Source organism: Pogoniulus pusillus, chromosome 1 (genome assembly GCF_015220805.1).
Source record: "Pogoniulus pusillus isolate bPogPus1 chromosome 1, bPogPus1.pri, whole genome shotgun sequence".
Classification (NCBI taxonomy): Eukaryota; Metazoa; Chordata; class Aves; order Piciformes; family Lybiidae; genus Pogoniulus; species Pogoniulus pusillus.
Genome location: NC_087264.1, coordinates 408,799 through 426,038, shown reverse-complemented (window position 1 = coordinate 426,038; position 17,240 = coordinate 408,799). Strand labels below are relative to the sequence as shown.

At 54.6% G+C, this 17,240-nt stretch overlaps 1 protein-coding gene across 4 annotated transcripts in view; it reads left to right on the top strand.

The window, feature by feature from the left end:
* The window catches only part of ERO1A (endoplasmic reticulum oxidoreductase 1 alpha), a 36,820-nt gene that overhangs the window by 8,285 nt on the left and 11,295 nt on the right, over positions 1–17,240 (top strand). The window contains exons 2-11 of one of the 4 annotated variants that reach the window (XM_064142838.1): positions 2,854–2,973; positions 5,808–5,891; positions 9,334–9,372; positions 9,758–9,834; positions 9,926–9,999; positions 10,624–10,744; positions 12,462–12,499; positions 13,619–13,630; positions 14,609–14,635; positions 14,794–14,886. In XM_064142838.1, coding sequence (XP_063998908.1) covers positions 2,854–2,973; positions 5,808–5,891; positions 9,334–9,372; positions 9,758–9,834; positions 9,926–9,999; positions 10,624–10,744; positions 12,462–12,499; positions 13,619–13,630; positions 14,609–14,635; positions 14,794–14,886 — 685 coding nt within the window. The remainder of the gene's footprint in view (positions 1–2,853; positions 2,974–5,807; positions 5,892–9,333; positions 9,373–9,757; positions 9,835–9,925; positions 10,000–10,623; positions 10,745–12,461; positions 12,500–13,618; positions 13,631–14,608; positions 14,636–14,793; positions 14,887–17,240) is intronic. The other 3 variants (XM_064142935.1, XM_064142897.1, XM_064143013.1) reach the window with 3 other exon arrangements.

Below are 17,240 nucleotides of genomic sequence, written 5' to 3'. Positions count from 1 at the left end.
GCAGACGTGGGGAGAGGGCTTCTCCTCATGCCAGGATTAACAGCAGTGTTTTAAACCAGCGGATGGTCTCAGGCCCCTGGGGAAGGGCAGCTGGCTACGTGTGGGATTGCTGCATCCGCATCCAGGGAAATTCCCTGGTGTGCTGTCAAGAGCAGCCGAGTTGTGAGTTGTGAGCCGTGGCCTCGGCTGGGCTGAGTTCCCCGGGAACAAACCGCGGGTGTGGGGGGAAACAAAACTGCTCCTGTGTTGTGCAATTTGCCATCCGGGCTGCCGGGAAGCTGGAGCTCAACTGGTGCTGCTTTGTTTTGGTGGTTGGCTGTGGGGTGGGTTCTTTGTTCAGGGCTTGCACACAGCTTGCTGAGTGGTTCAGGATGATGCAAGAAGGATTGGCTCTTTCTACGTCAGATCTGGAACAGCTGTTCCCTTGCCAAATGGCTCTCTGAAGCAAGGAGAACAAAGGGTTGCAGTTGTGCTTTTACTGGACAGGGTACAGCAAAGGGCTGCGAAGATGGTGAGGGGACTGGAACATCTCTCTTATGAGGAGAATTGGGGCTTTTGGGTCTTTTAGGGAAGAGTTCAGGTGCTGTGTACACTTCTGGAGCCCCCAGCACAAGCAGGACATGGAAGTGTTGGAGCCAGTCCAGAGGAGGCCACCAAGATGCTGAGAGGGCTGCAGCAGCTCTGCTATGAGGACAGGCTGAGAGAGTTGGGGCTCTGCAGCCTGGAGAGGAGAAGGCTTCCAGGAGCCCTTGGATCTGAAGGGGGCTACAGGAGGGCTGGGGAGGGACTACTGACAAGGTCTGGTAATGCCAGGAGGAGGAGGAATGGGTTTGAAGTGGGAGAGAGGAGATTGAATGTTAGGAAGAAGTTGTTTGCAGTGAGGGTGGTGAGAGACTGGCACAGGTTGCCCAGGTTGGTTGTGGAGCACAGTGATTTCTGTGCTCCACAACCTTCTTGGAGGTGTTCAAGGCCAGGCTGGCTGAGGCTGTGGGCAGCCTGATCTAGGGTAGAGTGTCCCTGGGCATGGCAGGGGGATTGGACCTGGCTGCTCCTTGTGGTCCCTTCCAACCCTGACTGATTCTGTGATTCTAATTTAAAGGTGATGAAGCACTGCAGCAGGCTGCCTGGAGAGGTGGTTGGCTCTCTGTATCTGAAGGCATTCAAAACCTACCTGGATCTGTTCCAGTGTGCCTTGCTTTAGGTGACCCTGCCTTGTCTGGTTGCACTCCATGATCTGCACAGGTCCCTTCCAACCACTCCTGTTCTGTGGTTAAATTGAGGAAACGGCCTCAGTGCAGTTGATTTAACAAGAAGGACTTGTCCTGCTGAGACCTCATCTTGAGTGCTGCCTTCAGATTTGGGCTCCCCAGTGTAAAAGGGACAGGGGTGTGCTGGAGAGAGTCCAGCAGAGGGCTGTGAGGATGATGAGGGGACTGGAGCACTGCCTAGTGAGGAGAGGCTGAGGGACCTGGGGCTGCTTAGTCTGGAGAAGAGAAGACTGAGAGGGGATTTAATCAATGTCTATAACTATCTGAGGGGAGGACAGGCTCTGCTTACTGCTCCCTGGGGCAGGACAAGCAGCAATGGATGGAAGCTGCAGCACAGGAGGCTCCAGCTCAACACAAGGGGGAACTTCTGTCTGTAAGGGTCTCAGAGCCCTGGCACAGGCTGCCCAGAGAGGTTGTGGAGTCTCCTTCTCTGGAGCCTTTCCAGGCCTGTCTGGATGTGTTCCTGTGTGCCCTGAGCTAGATTGTGTGGCCCTGCTGTGGCAGGGGGGTTGGACTGGATGATCTCTTTGTTTCCCTTCCAGCCCCTGACATCTGTGAGCCTGTGAGTTTCTCAGTACTGTAATCCTTGGTGACATTTTTGTTGCCTGATTGGTTCTTTTACCCTTGAGCAAACACCAGTTCTCACCTGTATGTCCTGAAGAATCATAGAACCAAGCAGGCTGGAAGAGAGCTCCAAGCTCAGCCAGCCCAACCTAGCACCCAGACCTGGCCAATCAACCAGACCATGGCACTTTGTTTAAACACCTCCAGGCACGGTGACTCCACCACCTCCCTGGGCAGCCCATTCCAATGCCAATCACTCTCTGGCAACAACTTCCTCCTAACATCCTCTTCCAGGAGTGACACCTGGGGGCTTGTCTCAGATGGGATGCTGAGCTGGCTGGCAGTGTGTAAGTGTCGGGTGTGGCGGCAGCCCATAGGCAGTGTCTGGCTGGATTTGGCCCTAACAGAACCCTCAGTCATTGCTTTTCCTGTGCCTGATGTGTGGTTTTGTGTGTGCACCATCTCCTCCAATGTCTGGCCTCTGGTGAGACTCCCACCTGCAATCTGGGGTCTGATCTGGAGCCCTCAGCACCTGCTGGAGCAGGGCCAGAGGAGGTCACAGCAGTGATGGGAGGGCTGGAAGCCTTCTGCTGGGAGGCTGGGCAGAGAGAGTTGGGCAGTTCAGCCTGGAGAAGGGAGGGCTCCAGGGAGAGCTTCTGGTGGCCTTTCAGTGCTTGAAGGGGCTAGTAAGAGAGCTGGGCACAGTGGAGTGTGTTGTGACAGGACAAGGGGTGAGGGTTTTAACCTAAGAGAGGAGATTCAGGCTAGAGAGAAGGGAAACATTCTTTACACTGAGGGTGGTGAGCCCCTGTCCCATGCTGCCCAGAGAGGTGGGAGATGCCCCACTGCAGGTGAGGCCTGGGGCTCTGCACATAGGTCACTGTAAGGACCTTTAGAAGTCTCTTCCAGCCAAAACCATTCTGCAGCTTACTGCTGACAAGAAGCTGGCTGAAGATGTGGTTTGCTGTCTGAAGTGCTTGCGTGTGTTGGGTGAGTCACTGCTGTTGCTCTCACCTCGTAGGTTACTGGTCTCTTGGACGACTGCACGTGTGACGTGGAGACCATCGATGCCTTCAACAACTACAGGCTTTTCCCCAGGCTGAGTGGGCTTCTGGAGAGTGACTACTTCAGATACTACAAGGTAACTTGCTCCCCCGGCAGTCATGTTCCCGCGTTCACCCGGGCTGCTGCTCAGCTCCTGACAAAGCGAGTCAGCGAGTGGGACTGGCCTATTGTCAGGAGGCTCTCAGTGTGCCAGGACATGCTTCTAAAGTGAACAGCAGGGCTGTAAAGATAGAGGCTGGAAGACTTCCAGGTGGGAGGGACCCAGGGTGATCATGCAGGCTGATCGCCTCAGGGCTGACCAAGAGTTTAAGCATGCCATGAAGAGCGTTGTCCAAGTGCCCCGTAAGCACTGTCAGGCTCTGGCCACCCCTCCAGCAAGCCTGTTGCAGTGCTTGGCTGGATTTCACGCCAGAGAAATGCTCCGTTTCCTCCTGTGTTCTCACACTCTCTTCTCTCTCAAGGGCTTAGGCAGCAGACCAAAGAAATGACTTCTTTTATCGAGCTGGGGCTCAAAAATGTTGATGACGTTTTGGGATCTGTGTTGCATAGTGGAAATATTCATAATGTCTCCCCATCAGCATGGAAGACCTGGTTTGGGTAGCAGAGGCTTGGGTGAGTCGCTGGCTGCTGCTGGTGCCAGACCATCATCATTAGGTGGGCTCTGCTCTCCCAGAGAGACTGTCTCCCCATGCCTGGTGCTGGAGTGTGCTTGGGTTATGGGACAGTTTGATGCTTCTATGGGACAAGTAAATACTTAATCTTCTGTAAGAAGAGTTGAAAATGTCCCTGGCTCCAGGGAGCTAAAGAGGCTTCTCTCTGAAGTCACTGGAGGAGAGCTGGGGTTTATTTTCTTTGCCCCTGTTTCCCGTCTCTGCCAGAGCCACAACATCTGTTAAGTATCAGTTGTATTGCAGCAGTGATAGTTGCTATAACTCACAGGAAAGAAAGGCTGGGGCCTGTTAAAGAGGTTAAGGTCTTCTCTCTTGCAGTGCAGAGATCTGTAACAGAAGTGCATTTATCCAGACCACTCACAGTGAGACACAGTCACAGAGTGACTTGGGGTTGAATGGACTTCTAAAGCTCATCCGCTCCAACACCCCTGCAGTCAGCAGGGACACCTGCAGCTATATCAGCTTGCTTAGGGCCCAGAAATGACCTGACCTGGAATGGCTCCAGGGATGGGGCATCTGCCACCTCTCTGGGCAGCCTGGGACAGTGTCTCATTGTGCTCAGCATCAACAATTTCTTCCTTCTCTCCAGTCTGAGTCTTCCTCTTTCAGTTCAAAACCACCACTCCTTGTTCTGTCACAGTAGGCTCTGCTCAAAAGTCTCTCCCCAGCTTTCTGATCAGCCTCTTTCAGTACTGAGAGGCCACCAGAAGGTCTTCTTGGAGATGTTTTTTCTCCAAGCTGAACAACTCTCTTGGCCTGGCCTCTCAGCAGAGGGCTTCCAGCCCTTGCATCATTGCTGCAGCCTCCTCTGGCCCCACTCCAACAGGTCCATGTCTTGGCTGTGCTGAGGACTCCGGAGCTGTCCCCAGCACTGCAGCTGGGGTCTCAGCAGAGCAGAGCAGAGGGGCAGAACCCCCTCCCTGCACCTGCTGCCCAGGCTGCACCTGGCTCTGGGCTGTGAGTGCATGTGTATTGGTGGCTCATGCTGAGCTTATCACCCAGCACTCCAAAGTCCTTCTCAGGGCACTCTCTATCCACTCTCCACCCAGGCTGTGTTTGTGCTTGGGGTTGCCCTCAAAATGAGAGTGGAGTGGGTTGCCCAGGGAGGTGGCCGAGGCCCCATGGCTGGAAGTGCTTCAGGCCAGGCTGGCTGAGGCTGTGGGCAGCCTGCTCTAGGGTAGGGTGTCCCTGGGCATGGCAGGGGGGTTGGAACTGTCTGCTCTTTGTGGTCCCTTTGAACCCTGACTGATTCTGTGCTTCTATGTGTGGCACCTTACACTTGGCTCTGCTAAGCTTCCTGGGGTTGGCATTGGCCTATCTGTCAGACCTGTGCAGGCCCCTCTGGGTGATATCCCTTCCCTGCAGCACGTTGGCTGCACAGTTGAGTATGGTAGGCAGAGTTGCTGAGGGTGCAATCAGTCCTCTCATCCATGCCACCAACAGCACCAAGCCCCAGTACTGAGCCTGAGGAGCACTGCTCATTGCTTGTCTCCACTTAGACATGGAACCATTGGCCATCACTCTGAGTGTGATAATCAAGCCATCATTTAGGGCCAGGAGGATGAGCAGAGGGCTGGAGCACCTCTCCTGTGAGGAGAGACTGAGTGAGTTAGGGCTGTGCAGTCTGGAGAGGAGAAGGCTCTCAGGTGACCTTATTGTGGCCTTTCAGTATCTTTAGGGGGCTAAAAGAAAGCTGGGGAGGGACTTTTTAGGCTGTCAGGGAGTGATAGGACTGGGGAGGATGGAAACAAGCTGGAAATGGGGAGACTGAGACTGGATGTTAGGAAGAAGTTCTTCAGCATGAAGATGCTGAGACCCTGGAAGAGGTTACCCGGGGAGGTGTTGGAAACCTCATCCCTGGAGGTGTTTAAGGCCAGGCTGTGGCCAGCCTGATCTAGGTCAGGATGTCCCTGGCCATGGCAGGGGGGTTGGAGCTGGCTGGTAATTGTGGTCCCTTCCAAGTCTGACTGATTCTATGATTCTAAGCCAATTCCTTATCCACCAAGTGATCCACCTGTCAGATCCCTGTCTTTCCAAGGTAGGAGCCTCATCTGAGTGAGCAGTAGAGGCTGATCTTCCCAAAGAGAAACACCATCATCTCTTTCCACTCTCACTGCCCCAGGTTTTGTTAGCTGCAGCCTTGCAACCAGGGCACTGGAGATGTGTGGGGTAAACTCGAGCTGAAGATTGTCTTTGGTGCCTGGAAGAAGTTGCTGATAGGATGATGTGTTGTTTGTAGGTAAACCTAAGGAAGCCCTGTCCTTTCTGGAGTGACAGCAGTCACTGTGGAATGAGAGACTGTGCCGTGCAGCCCTGCCCTTCCGTGAGTACAGATCCGCTGCCCTGCCTTCCTCCCCGTGTGGCTTGTGGACATGCAGAGCAAGCAGCAGATCCATGGCTGGCTCAGCTTCTTACTGTGGCTGCAGAAGAGGCTTCCTCTGATGGGACCTTCCTGGGTGCAGTTACACTAGTGTCCCTGGGAAGGGCTGCAGCTTGAACGCTTGCAGATAAGGCAGACTTTCACTGGTTGCATGGCCAAAACTTGTCCTGCATCCTTGCTCTAACCTGGTGGCTCACCATGAACCAGCAGTGTCCTGAGGGACATGGTTTAGCACCAGCCTTGGCAGAGCTAGGTCATGGTTGGGCTTGATGTTACAGGTCTTTTCCAAACAAAACAATTCAGTGGCACCTTGAAAAAATAGTGGGTGTGTGAAAAATGTGTTCATTCAGCCTCTCAGCAGCTGCCCCACACTTCAGAGCAGTGTGCTGTGCTTTCCTAGCCTTCGAGAAGCACCTGGTATGGACCCCAGCATGGAACCATTCCTTCTTTCTAATGACTCCTCATAGAACTACAGCATGTCAGGGGCTGGGAGGGGTCTCCAGAGCAGCATCTCCTGTACCAGATCACACAGGAACACATCCAGGTGGATCTGGAATATCTCCAGAGAGGGAGACTCCACAGCCCCCCTGGGCAGCCTGTGCCAGGCTCTGTCACCCTCACAGGGAAAAATTCCTCCTCATGCTTACATGAAACTTCCTCTGCCTCTATCCCACCCAGTGCCCCTTGTGCTGTCCCTGGGCACCACCAGCAGAGCCTGGCTCCAGCCTCTGCACTCACTGCACACAGTGATAACCACTGCTGAGGTCACCTCTCAGTCTCCTCCTCTCCCAGCAGCACAGCCCCAGCTGCCTCAGGCTCTCCTCCTAACCGAGCTGTTCCATTCCCTTCAGCATCTCTGTGGCTCTGTGCTGGACTCTCTCCAGCAGTTCTGTGTCCCTCTTGAACTGGGGAGCCCAGAACTGGACACAGTACTGCAGGTGTGGCCTCAGAGGGGCAGGAGAATCTCTCTCAACCTGCTCACCACAGCCCTTCTAATGCACCCCAGAATGGCATTGCCCTGCAGCCCACGAGTGCATGTTGCTGGCTTCTGCTCAACCTCCCATCCACCAGGACAATTTCCCCTCAGTTGAACTCTACATTTGTATTTAACATTTTTATTCCTTAAAAAATGATGGTGTTGGTAATGAGTAACACCAATGGCATGGAGTAACATTGCAATTACACTAGTAGAAGGCTTAAGAACTGTGTCACTTCTGGCTCTCATTATTTTGATTTGGGGCTCTTTTGTTCTGGAAACAGCAACAATAGTGCTTATTCATGGCTTAGCCTTCCTTTTCCTGTGCTGCCAGCCGTGGCAGTGCTTCCTCCTGCAGTGTCCCAGTGGCTTTTTTGAGTTCCTACTGCTGGAGGAAATCGCCTGTCTGTGGGTGATGCACAGCTGGGAGGAGTGGCTGCCAGTTGGTGAGTCTGGGCCTGGCTGGAGAGCTGAGCAGAGGGGAGCTTCGTGGAGTTTGAGAAGGACAAGTGTAGGGGCCTGCACCTGGGGAGGAATAACCTTTGCAGCAGTACAGGTGAGAGGTTAGCCTGATGGAAGTCAGCTCTGTGGAGAAGGAGCTGGCAGCGCTGGTGGACAGCAAGCTCACCATGAGCCAGCAAGGGATCATTGTGGCCATGAGAGCCAGTGCTCTCCTGGGGCTCAGCAAGAGTGTGGCCAGCAGGTTTCGGCCCTGATGGAGTTGCAGATGGGGACTTGGGTCCAGTTTTGGGCTCCCCTGCTCAGAAGAGATGGGGAACTACTGGAGAGAGTCCAGTGGAGGCTACAAAGAACTGAGGGGCCTGGAGCAGCTCTGTGAGGAGGAAAGGCTGAGAGCCCTGGGGCTGTTGAGCCTAGAGAAGGGCAGGCACAGAGGGGATCTGAGCAGTGCTTAGCAAGGGCTAAAGGGTAGGGTGCAAGAGGATGTGGCCAGATTCTTGTCAGTGGTTTCCCAGTGACAAGGCAAGGGGCAACAGACACAAAGTGGAACCCAGAAGGTTCCATCTGAAGATCTGAGGGTGTTGGAGCCCTGGAGCAGGCTGCCCAGAGAGACTATGGAGTGTCCCTCTCTGGAGAGATTCCAAACCCACTGGAACATTGTGGTCCCAGACAGCCTGCTGTAGGTGGCCCTGCTTTAGGAGGGGGATTGCATTTGATGATCTCCAGAGGTCCCTACCAATGAAATTGAACGAAACAAATTATCCTGGAGCAGCATCGAGCTGGGGCAGCATCCTACAAAGTGAGACAGAGCCAGACAAGTTCAGAACACGAGGAAAAGCTGGCACTGGAGCAGGCTGCCCACAACCTCTGCGGAGTCTCCCTCTGAAGAGCTTCCAAACTCACCTGGGCACTGAAGCTGAGGAGAATGTGTGTGATCTGCTGGTGTTGTGCTAGGCTGGTAAGGTGACATTAGCTGAGGGAGTGGTGGAAGCAAAGCTGGGGAAGGGTAGGTTCAGACTGGCTGTGAGGAGGAAGTTGTTGAGCAGGAGAGTGGTGAGAGGCTGGAATGGGTTGCCCAGGAGGTGGTTGAGGCCCCATGGCTGGAGGTGTTTGAGGCCAGGCTGGCTGAGGCTGTGTGCAGCCTGCTCTAGGGTAGAGTGTCCCTAGGCATGGCAGGGGAGTTGGCACTGGCTGCTCCTTGTGGTCCCTTCCAACCCTGACTGATTCTGTGATTCTAAGTATTGCCTTTGAATGATGTGTCAGGGCTGGGAGATGAGTATCTTAGGGGGCACCTGGGCTTCTGCCAGGAGCTCCAGCATTGCTGGCAGACAGGATGGCAGACATCAGCTGACCAGAGGCAACTCCAGCTCCTCTGAGGTTTTAGATGGGCTTCACCAGCCTCACAGAGAACATGATGCAGCATCTGGGGAGGGCTGCTGGGTGAGGAGAGCCTTGCGAAAGGCAAAGCACCAAGAGGGTTGCTTAACCTTGGTGTGTGGAGGAGCCAGAAGCTGGATGTGTTGTAAGCTGAGCTGAGAGCTTTCGTTGCCTTTAACTTAGGACTGTAGAATTGTTTTGGGTAGAAAAGACCTTTAAGATTGCTGAGTTCAACCATTCTCTAACTCTGAGCCTGGTGCTAAATCATGTTTTGGAGATGCAGTGCTGAGGGACACTTGCAGGGATGGAGGTTCAAGCATCACCCTGGGCCGCCTGTTGCAGAGGTTGAGAACCCTTCTGCTGTTCAGCCTAAACCTCCCCTTGCACAACTCGAGGCCGTTTTTAATCATCCTGTCACTTCTTCCTTGCTGGAAGAGACCAACCCCACCTCACTGCAAGCCCTCTCCTTTGTCAGCTTCTCCAACCTCTGCTACCTTTCTAGTCTCTCCCCGAGGTCGGGCAGGAAGGCCTCCTCAGCCTTCGTGCAGCCTGTGCTCCCGTTGTGTCTTGCAGGAGGCAGTCCCTGGGGGAGCCGGGTCCGGGGGGTACAAGGTAGGTGTGTCCCTCTGCAGCAAGCGAGGCAGCCCGGGGCCGGGGCTGCGGCTGGGGAGAGCTGCCCGGGCCAGGCGGGCGCGGTCCTTGGGGGCGCCTGGCGGCTACGTTCCTACCCTTTGCAGCCTTGGATGCGGAGCCTTGAGGGCGCTTGTCCGCGGCAGTAACCCAGGGCTTCTCCCACAGCAGGTGTCCCCAGGCACCAAACGCTTCCGTGGCAGTGCCAGGGGCTGCCCCGAGTCCCTGCAGCAGCCACTCTGGCTATCTGGAGGCATCCTGTGGGAACAGAGGGTGGGATGCATCACAGAAGTGTTCCTGGTGCTTGAGCTGGTTAGCGAGTTATAAACTGCCTTGTAATCCTGCTCCCCCTTGCTTTTCAACCCAGTATTCAGAAGAAGCCAACAACCTTGCTGAAGAATGTGAAGAAGCCAAGAGACTTGGAGCTGTTGATGGCTCTTTGAGGTTTGACTGCTTTTTCCACACCCCTTACTTCTCCTGAGGGAAAACTACTGCAAGTGCTCTGTCTGATGGGCTTGCCCCACTCTCTTGGCAGCAAGGAAGCCCAGGAGGCAGTGCTGCAGTGGACACAGCATGACGACTCTTCAGACAGCTTCTGTGAAGCTGATGGTATGGGCACCTGTTAGATCTGACGAGCCTTGTTGTGGGATTTCAAGCTCTTCTGGAGAGCTCTCAAGCCAAGGTGTAACACTTTGGCAAGCCTGGAGGAGACAGAGTGTTTCTTACCTTCTCCACACCCCTGGCCCCGAGTGCTTTCTCCCTGAGGAGAAAGGCCTTGAGTGGACAGGAGCTTGTCCACGGGACACCAATGTGCCCTTGTGGCCAGGAGGGCCAGTGCCATCCTGGGGTGCATCAAGAGAAATGTGTCCAGCAGGTCCAGGTTGGATGAGGCCTTGAGCGACCTGTTCTAGTGGGAGGTGTTGCTGCCTGCGGTGGGGGATTGGAACTGGATGATCTTTGAGGTCCCTTCCAGCCTAAACTGTTCTGTGATCTAAGTTCTGCTGCTGGTCAAGGCCTTACTGTGATCAGCAAGAGAGCAGCTTGGCTGGAGCGCGCTCAGGGTCTGCTTTGCCCTCGGTGGCTCCGAAGGCCAGAGAGCTCGGCCCTGCTGCCGTGGGTTGGTGTGTAGCATGCAGCATGCCCTTGGCTCACTGGGGAGGGATGAGCTGGAAGGGTCAGTCAGTGCAGGGGGGTGGCTGGCTCTGGTTGCTGATGCAGCGCTCCGCCTCGCAGACGTCTACTCTGCCGATGCCGAGTACGTGGACCTGCTCCTCAATCCCGAGCGCTACACTGGCTACAAGGGGCCTGATGCCTGGAAGATCTGGAACAGTATCTATGAGGAAAACTGCTTCAAGTAGGTGCTTCAGGAGACACATTCACCCCCTGCGTGTGCTGTTTCTGCAGAGGCTGCTTGGCCTTGACTGTTCCATGAGTCCCCACCACAAGAAAGGGCTGAGAGACCTGGGGCCGTTTGGCCTGGAGAAGGGCAGCCTGAGAGGGGATCTGATCAACGCTCAGCAAGAGCTAAAGGGGGGGTGGGGGCAAGGCACAAAGCAGAACCCAAGAGGCTCTATCTGAACATGAGGAGAAACTCTGCTGTGAGGGTGCTGGAGCCCTGGAGCAGGCTGCACAGAGAGGTGGTGGAGTCTCCTCTGGAGAGTTTCCAAACCCTCCTGGGCAAGCTGCTGTGGGTGCCCCTGCTTTAGCAGGGGGGTTGGACTGGATGATCTCCAGAGGACCCTTCCAACACAGTATCACAGTATCATCAAGGTTGGAAGAGACCTCACAGATGATCCAGTCCAACCCTTTACCACAGAGCTCAAGGCCAGACCATGGCACCAAGTGCCACGTCCAATCCTGCCTTGAACAGCTCCAGGGACGGCGACTCCACCACCTCCCCGGGCAGCCCATTCCAGTGTCCAGTGACTCTCTCAGTGAAGAACTTTCTCCTCACCTCCAGCCTAAATCTCCCCTGGCGCAGCCTGAGGCTGTGTCCTCTTGTTCTGGTGCTGGCCACCTGAGAGAAGAGAGCAACCTCCCCCTGGCCACAACCATCCCTCAGGTAGTTGTAGACAGCAATAAGGTCTGCCCTGAGCCTCCTCTTCTCCAGGCTAACCAATCCCAGCTCCCTCAGCCTCTCCTCGTAGGGCTGTGCTCAAGGCCTCTCCCCAGCCTCATCGCCCTTCTCTGGACACGCTCAAGCATCTCAATGTCATCCTGGCTTTGCTCCAGTGCTTGTGCAGTAGAGGCTGCGCAGGCAAGGGCAACCCACCTGGCTGCCTTGTGAGCCCTCTTGGCTGCTTTTGGACCACGGCTTACCATGCTGCAGGCTTCGAGTACAGCCTGGCAGGTGCTGCGTGTGCCTTAGGTGACATGGGCCTAGCACACAGTCCTGTTCCCCCTTGGCTGTGGCATGCAGCTCTCTCCCTGTCCATGTGTGAGTTCGAACTCCCTGGAGCTGACACACAGTACTGGTGGGTGTTAGTCGGTGGTGCTCTCTCTTGGCATTCCCTGCCTGTTTGTACTGCTGTACCAAGTTACACTAAGGCTGTAGGATAATACTTAGCAGCTCCTCTGTAGACGAGTTTTCCTAGCTGCCTTCTAAAGAAGGAAGGAAAAAAGAAAACAACATTTTGCTCTGGCCCTTTCTGACTGAGCATGTAAGGAGATCCAAGAATTCCTTTGCCTATTTCAGAATCACAGAGTACTGGATTGAAAACACCTCAGGGATCACCTGCCCAACCTTTCTTGGCAGAAGCATGGTCCAGACGAGGTGGCCCAGCACACTTAAGCTTCCAGTGCCGGGAACTCCACCACATCCCTGGGCAGATCCTTACAGTGGCTGATTGTCCTTATTGGGAACAGTTTTTCTCTCCTGTCCCACTGGAATCATCCCAGCAGTGGCTTGTACCCATCACCTTTGTCTGTTCCATGGCACTCCTTCTAGAAGGGAGGCTCCATCTCCTTTGCAGCTACAGAGAATGGACTACTTCTGCTGTGCTTCTGTGCAGCAGGGACACGGTGACTTGGCTAAGTAGCTTATTAAACTATTGCTTTGATTTCCCTCTTAGGCCTCAGAATGTAAAAAGGCCTTTGGCATCTGGCAGAGGTGAGTCCTTTTATTCATCTCACTAAACAGTTTGGTAGTCTGCTGATCCTACCTCCAGGAAGAGTTAATCCTCCTGAATGAGAGATATGTTGTAGCTCTTGACCAAGTGTAGAATGTTGTGGAAGGGCCCCTGGAAGTGTGGCTTTCTAGCATCCATCACACAGAAAGGAAGTCTGGTCCTTCACTTCTGGAAGCCTTTTGAGCTCTGAAGGGACTGGGAGCCTGCCTTGTGCAGTTGGCAATGTTGGACCATCTGTCATGGACCAAGATGAAAACCAGCTTGGAAACCACCCAGCCCTGTGAGAAACTGTCCCACAGGTGAAGGCAGGACAGTGTGCATGACAGCAGGGGAGGCTTGAGAAGAATCACAGCCTCTTTCCTAGGGCTGCCCGTGCCTCCTTCCCAGGCATCTAGAACCATCCTCGTTCCCTGTTGGTTTGACCTGACCACTGCTCCTCTGTGCTCTCTGGGGTGATCGGGACTTCTCCTAAGCCATGCAGGTCCTTTCTTGCCCTGTTGTGGGTCCTTACCCCCTGTAGGCCCTTGTGCAGAGGGGTGGCACTTCAGGAGCAGCCGGAGGGAAATGGACAATGTACTTGCAAGTGTCAGTCCTTCCCTTCACCACCTCTGTTCAGGGCAAGATCAGACTGAAGTGACAGAGGTATGCTGAGGGCAGGACTGTTGAGGTGAAGAATTAGGAGCGTGTGAGAGCAGAGGATGTGACCTGGTGCCTGCCAGCGTTGCTGCAAGTGACCAGCAAACTGCAGGAAGCAGGGATGGGGTCAGTATCCTGTCAGGGGTCATCCAGGAGGTCTCTGGCAGAGGTAGACGTTCTTCTCCCTTGCTTTCTGGTCTCTGCTCCAGCCGCGTGGTGCTTTTGTTTCCCCTGCAAGTACTGATCTCTTGTGCTGGTCAGGTGCGGGAGCTTTGCTCATCTGGTGTGTCCTCTGCTGCAGTTACTCAGAACGCTGCTGAGCCTCCCCAGAGAAGCTCACTCTCTTGTCAGAGCAGATGAACAGAGTAACCTTAGTGCTTGTGCTTTGGAGTTTAATTTTGGTCACGTGTAACTTTTATCTTCTCTCTCTCCCTCCACCACTCTGGGCTTTGTTTCCCCACCAGGAGATGAGGAAGGTGAGTGGCACTTTGTTTGGTTTTGCTGATAACAGACACGTGGTGCCATTATCATGCTGTCACAAGCTGTGCCAGGAGGTAATGCACCTGGTTAGCAAAATCAGAAGTTGTCTGGAAATTGTGCTGTGTTGAGGACTCGGAGAGATCTCCCTGAGCTCCTGTCCCTGAGGCCAGCCCATCCTTGTGTGAAGGCCTTAGAAAGCAGCAGCAGTTAGGAGTGCAAGTCCCGTTTGAGGATCAAGTCAGCAGAGTGTCCTAAGCCTTAAGGACCAGGACTTGTGTTTTTCCAGTGCTTGTTTTTGCTGAGCTCTGAGGAGACTTAGCCCCCTTTGGGCAGGAGTTCTGAGGAGACTTAGTCCCAGCACCTTCTGGGGGCCGGTAGGAGCTGGGTACTCTGCCAGGCTCAGGCCTGGGACAGGCTGTGCCCTGGAGCTCTTCACCGTCCAGCTGATGCATATCCCAGGTCTTTTGCCTTCTGACTGTCACTTTGTTCTCCAGATTCTTTCCAAGTCTGTAGGTCGAAGGTTGGGCTCCGTGATCTTAAGGGTCTCTTCCAACCAAAGCAATTCTATGGCTCTGTGCAGCAAGAGTGTTGTGTAACACTGCTTTGTGTGATTGTGCCTGCTTGGTTGCACTGTGTTGTCCTGTGTGCACTCCAGCTGCCTGTCTCCCGTCCTGCCCGGGACAGGAAGGTGCTCCATGGTCCTTGCTGTGCCGACCTGCAGCACTTCTGCCCCCGTGAGATGGGTGGGAAAGACCAGCTGCTGTGTTTAGCTGCTGTCTTGTAGAGTCATTGCTCAGAAGGCTGGGGGGAGAAGCTGTTCTGCTGCTCTTCTGACACTCCTCTCCATGCTTCTGCAAACGGCAGCAGGCAGAGGTCCTCTGGGGGCTGGTCTTGGAGGTGGCTTCAGGGCGTCAGGCTTGGACAGTGCCTCCGACTGACGTGCTTGTCTCCCTTGTTTTGTTCTTTCTCTTCAGGGCATGCGTTTTACAAGTGGCTGAAAGGTAATCCTCCTGCTAAACCTGGCTGCTCACTGGGGTGAAGATGAAACGGGGAGGGCGAGGGGGGTTACTGGCCACGCACAGGTGGGATTAGATCTGACAGCAAGGGGAAGAAAATTCCACCTGTGCCTTCAGGGTCTGCAGTGTCTGTGTATTTGCAGGGCTCTGTGTAGAGAAACGAGCTTTCTACAGGCTCATCTCTGGCCTCCATGCCAGCATCAACATCCACCTGAGTGCCAGGTACCTCCTGCAAGGTAAGTGACCCTCCTGCGCTGCACCAGGCCCGAGCGGCGCTCCGGTGGCTCCGCCACATGCCGGCAGGCTTCAGTCCTCCTCCTGCGCTCTCCTCGCACTGCCCTGCCTGCAGAGGTGCTCTGACAGTCAGGAGTGCAGCCACCACAGCTTCGGGTCTGGAAGTAGCTGCACTGTGCTCTCAGAAAGCAGCCAGGAGGAAAGGGACCTGGGGGTGCTGGTAGATAGTAGCTGACCATGAGGCAGCAGTGTGCCCAGGTGGGCAGCAGAGCCAATGGCATCCTGGGCTGGCTCAGGAGCAGTGTGGGCAGCAGGACAAGAGAGGTTCTTGTGCCCCTGTGCTCAGCACTGCTCAGGCCACACCTTGAGTGCTGTGTCCAGTTCTGGGTCCCTCAATTCAAGAGAGATGTTGAAGTGCTGGAAGGTGTTTGGAGAAGGGCATCAAGGCTGGGGAGAGGCCTGGAGCACAGCCCTGGGAGGAGAGGCTGAGGGAGCTGGGGGTGTGCAGCCTGCAGCAGAGGAGGCTCAGGGCAGAGCTCATTGCTGTCTGCAGCTGCCTGAAGGGACATTGTAACCAGGTGGGGTTGGCCTTTTCTCCCAGGCAACCAGCAACAGAACAAGGGGACACAGTCTCAAGTTGTGCCGGGGTAGGTACAGGCTGGATGTTGGGAGGAACTTCTTCCCAGAGAGAGTGATTGGCATTGGAATGGGCTGCCCAGGGAGGTGGTGGAGGCACCGTGCCTGGAGGTGTTCAGGAAAAGCGTAGATGAGGCACTCAGTGCCATGGTCTGGTTGACTGGCCAGGGCTGGGTGCTAGGTTGGACTGGATGATCTTGGAGGTCTCTTCCAACCTGGCTGATTCTATGATTCTCAGCACTTCCATGCTCTGCCAGCCCATGCTGCTGTTCTAATGCCTTGCCCTTCCTGCCTTGTCTGTGCGATGGTCAGTTCAGCAGTAATCTCTCCCAGATGGTGGAACACTTGGCTGGGCTTTCCCAAGAGCCTCAGTCCTTCTCCATATGCCACTTCCAGTCCCTCTGCCTGCCTTTCTCCATAGCTAGAGAAAGGCTTCTCTGAAGAATCTAAATTTCCACCCATGGGTTAGCTGTTGAGCCCAGGGTGGGAACATGATTTGTGGGGCTGTGGGATGCAGGTTCTGACTGACTTCCTGATGGGTCAAGCCATAGAATTGTTTGGGTTGGGAAAGACCTCTAAGATTGAGGCCACTTCTCAGGCTAACACTGCCAGCATCATTGAACCATGCCCCAGAGTGCCATGGCCACACGTTTTTGGATCACCCCCAGGGGTGGTGACTCCACCACCACCCTGAGCCTCTCCTAGTGCGGCTTGAGGCCATTTCCTCTCATTCTATCTCCTGATACTAGGGAGAAGAACCCATCCCCACCTCACTACAGCCTCTTTTCAGGTAGCTGTACAGAGCAATGAGCTCTCCCCTCAGCCAGACTGAACAATCTCAGTTCCCTCAGCTACTCTTTGCAAGACTTACTCTGCAAACTCTTCACCAGCTGTGCCCTGCAGCCATGGCCTCCAGTGGTGCTTGTTTAGACCAAACCCTACCACCTCCGTTCTAAAGCTTGCAGAGATGAAGCACAGCTTTGGAGGCAGCTGTTGGAATGTGGACAAGCAATTGAGGTTTAACCAAGTCACTCTGTTTTAACATAGGCCTCACCTTGAGGTGAGTTAGAACGTGCTGGGGGCTAGAATAACAAGAGAAACATCTGAGGCAAGAGATGAGGTGGGAGTGTGGAGATGATGAGGAAAATAAGGCTGGCTGCAGACAGCCAAGTAAGTGTCTTTTTCTCTTGGCTGCTTCTCCAACCTGATAGCCTTTTATGTGGACATAAGCAGGTGGATTGATGATGGCAGAGCAGTGGATGTGGTCTGATTTCAGTAAAGCATTTGATACTGTCTCCTACAGCAGCCTTCTGGCTAAACTGAGGCAGTGTGGTCTGGGCAATCAGGCAGTGAGGTGGATTGGAACTGGCTGAAGGAAAGAAGCCAGGGAGTTGTGGTCAGTGGGATGGAGTCTGGCTGGAGGCCTGTAAGTAGCGGAGTCTCTCAGGGGTCAGTACTGGGACCAGTTCTGCTCAATGTATTCATCAATGACCTGGCTGAGGGCACAGAGGGCACTGGCAGGAAGTTTGCTGATGACACCAAACTGGGTGGAGTGGCTGCCACAGCAGAGGCTGTGCTGGCATTCAGCCAGACTGGGACAGGCTGCAGGGGTGGGCAGGGAGACACTGAATGAAATTCAACGAGGAAAAGTACAGAGTCTGGCACCTGGGAAAGGACAGCCCCAGGGAGCAGGATAGGTTGGGGACTGAGCAGCAAAGGG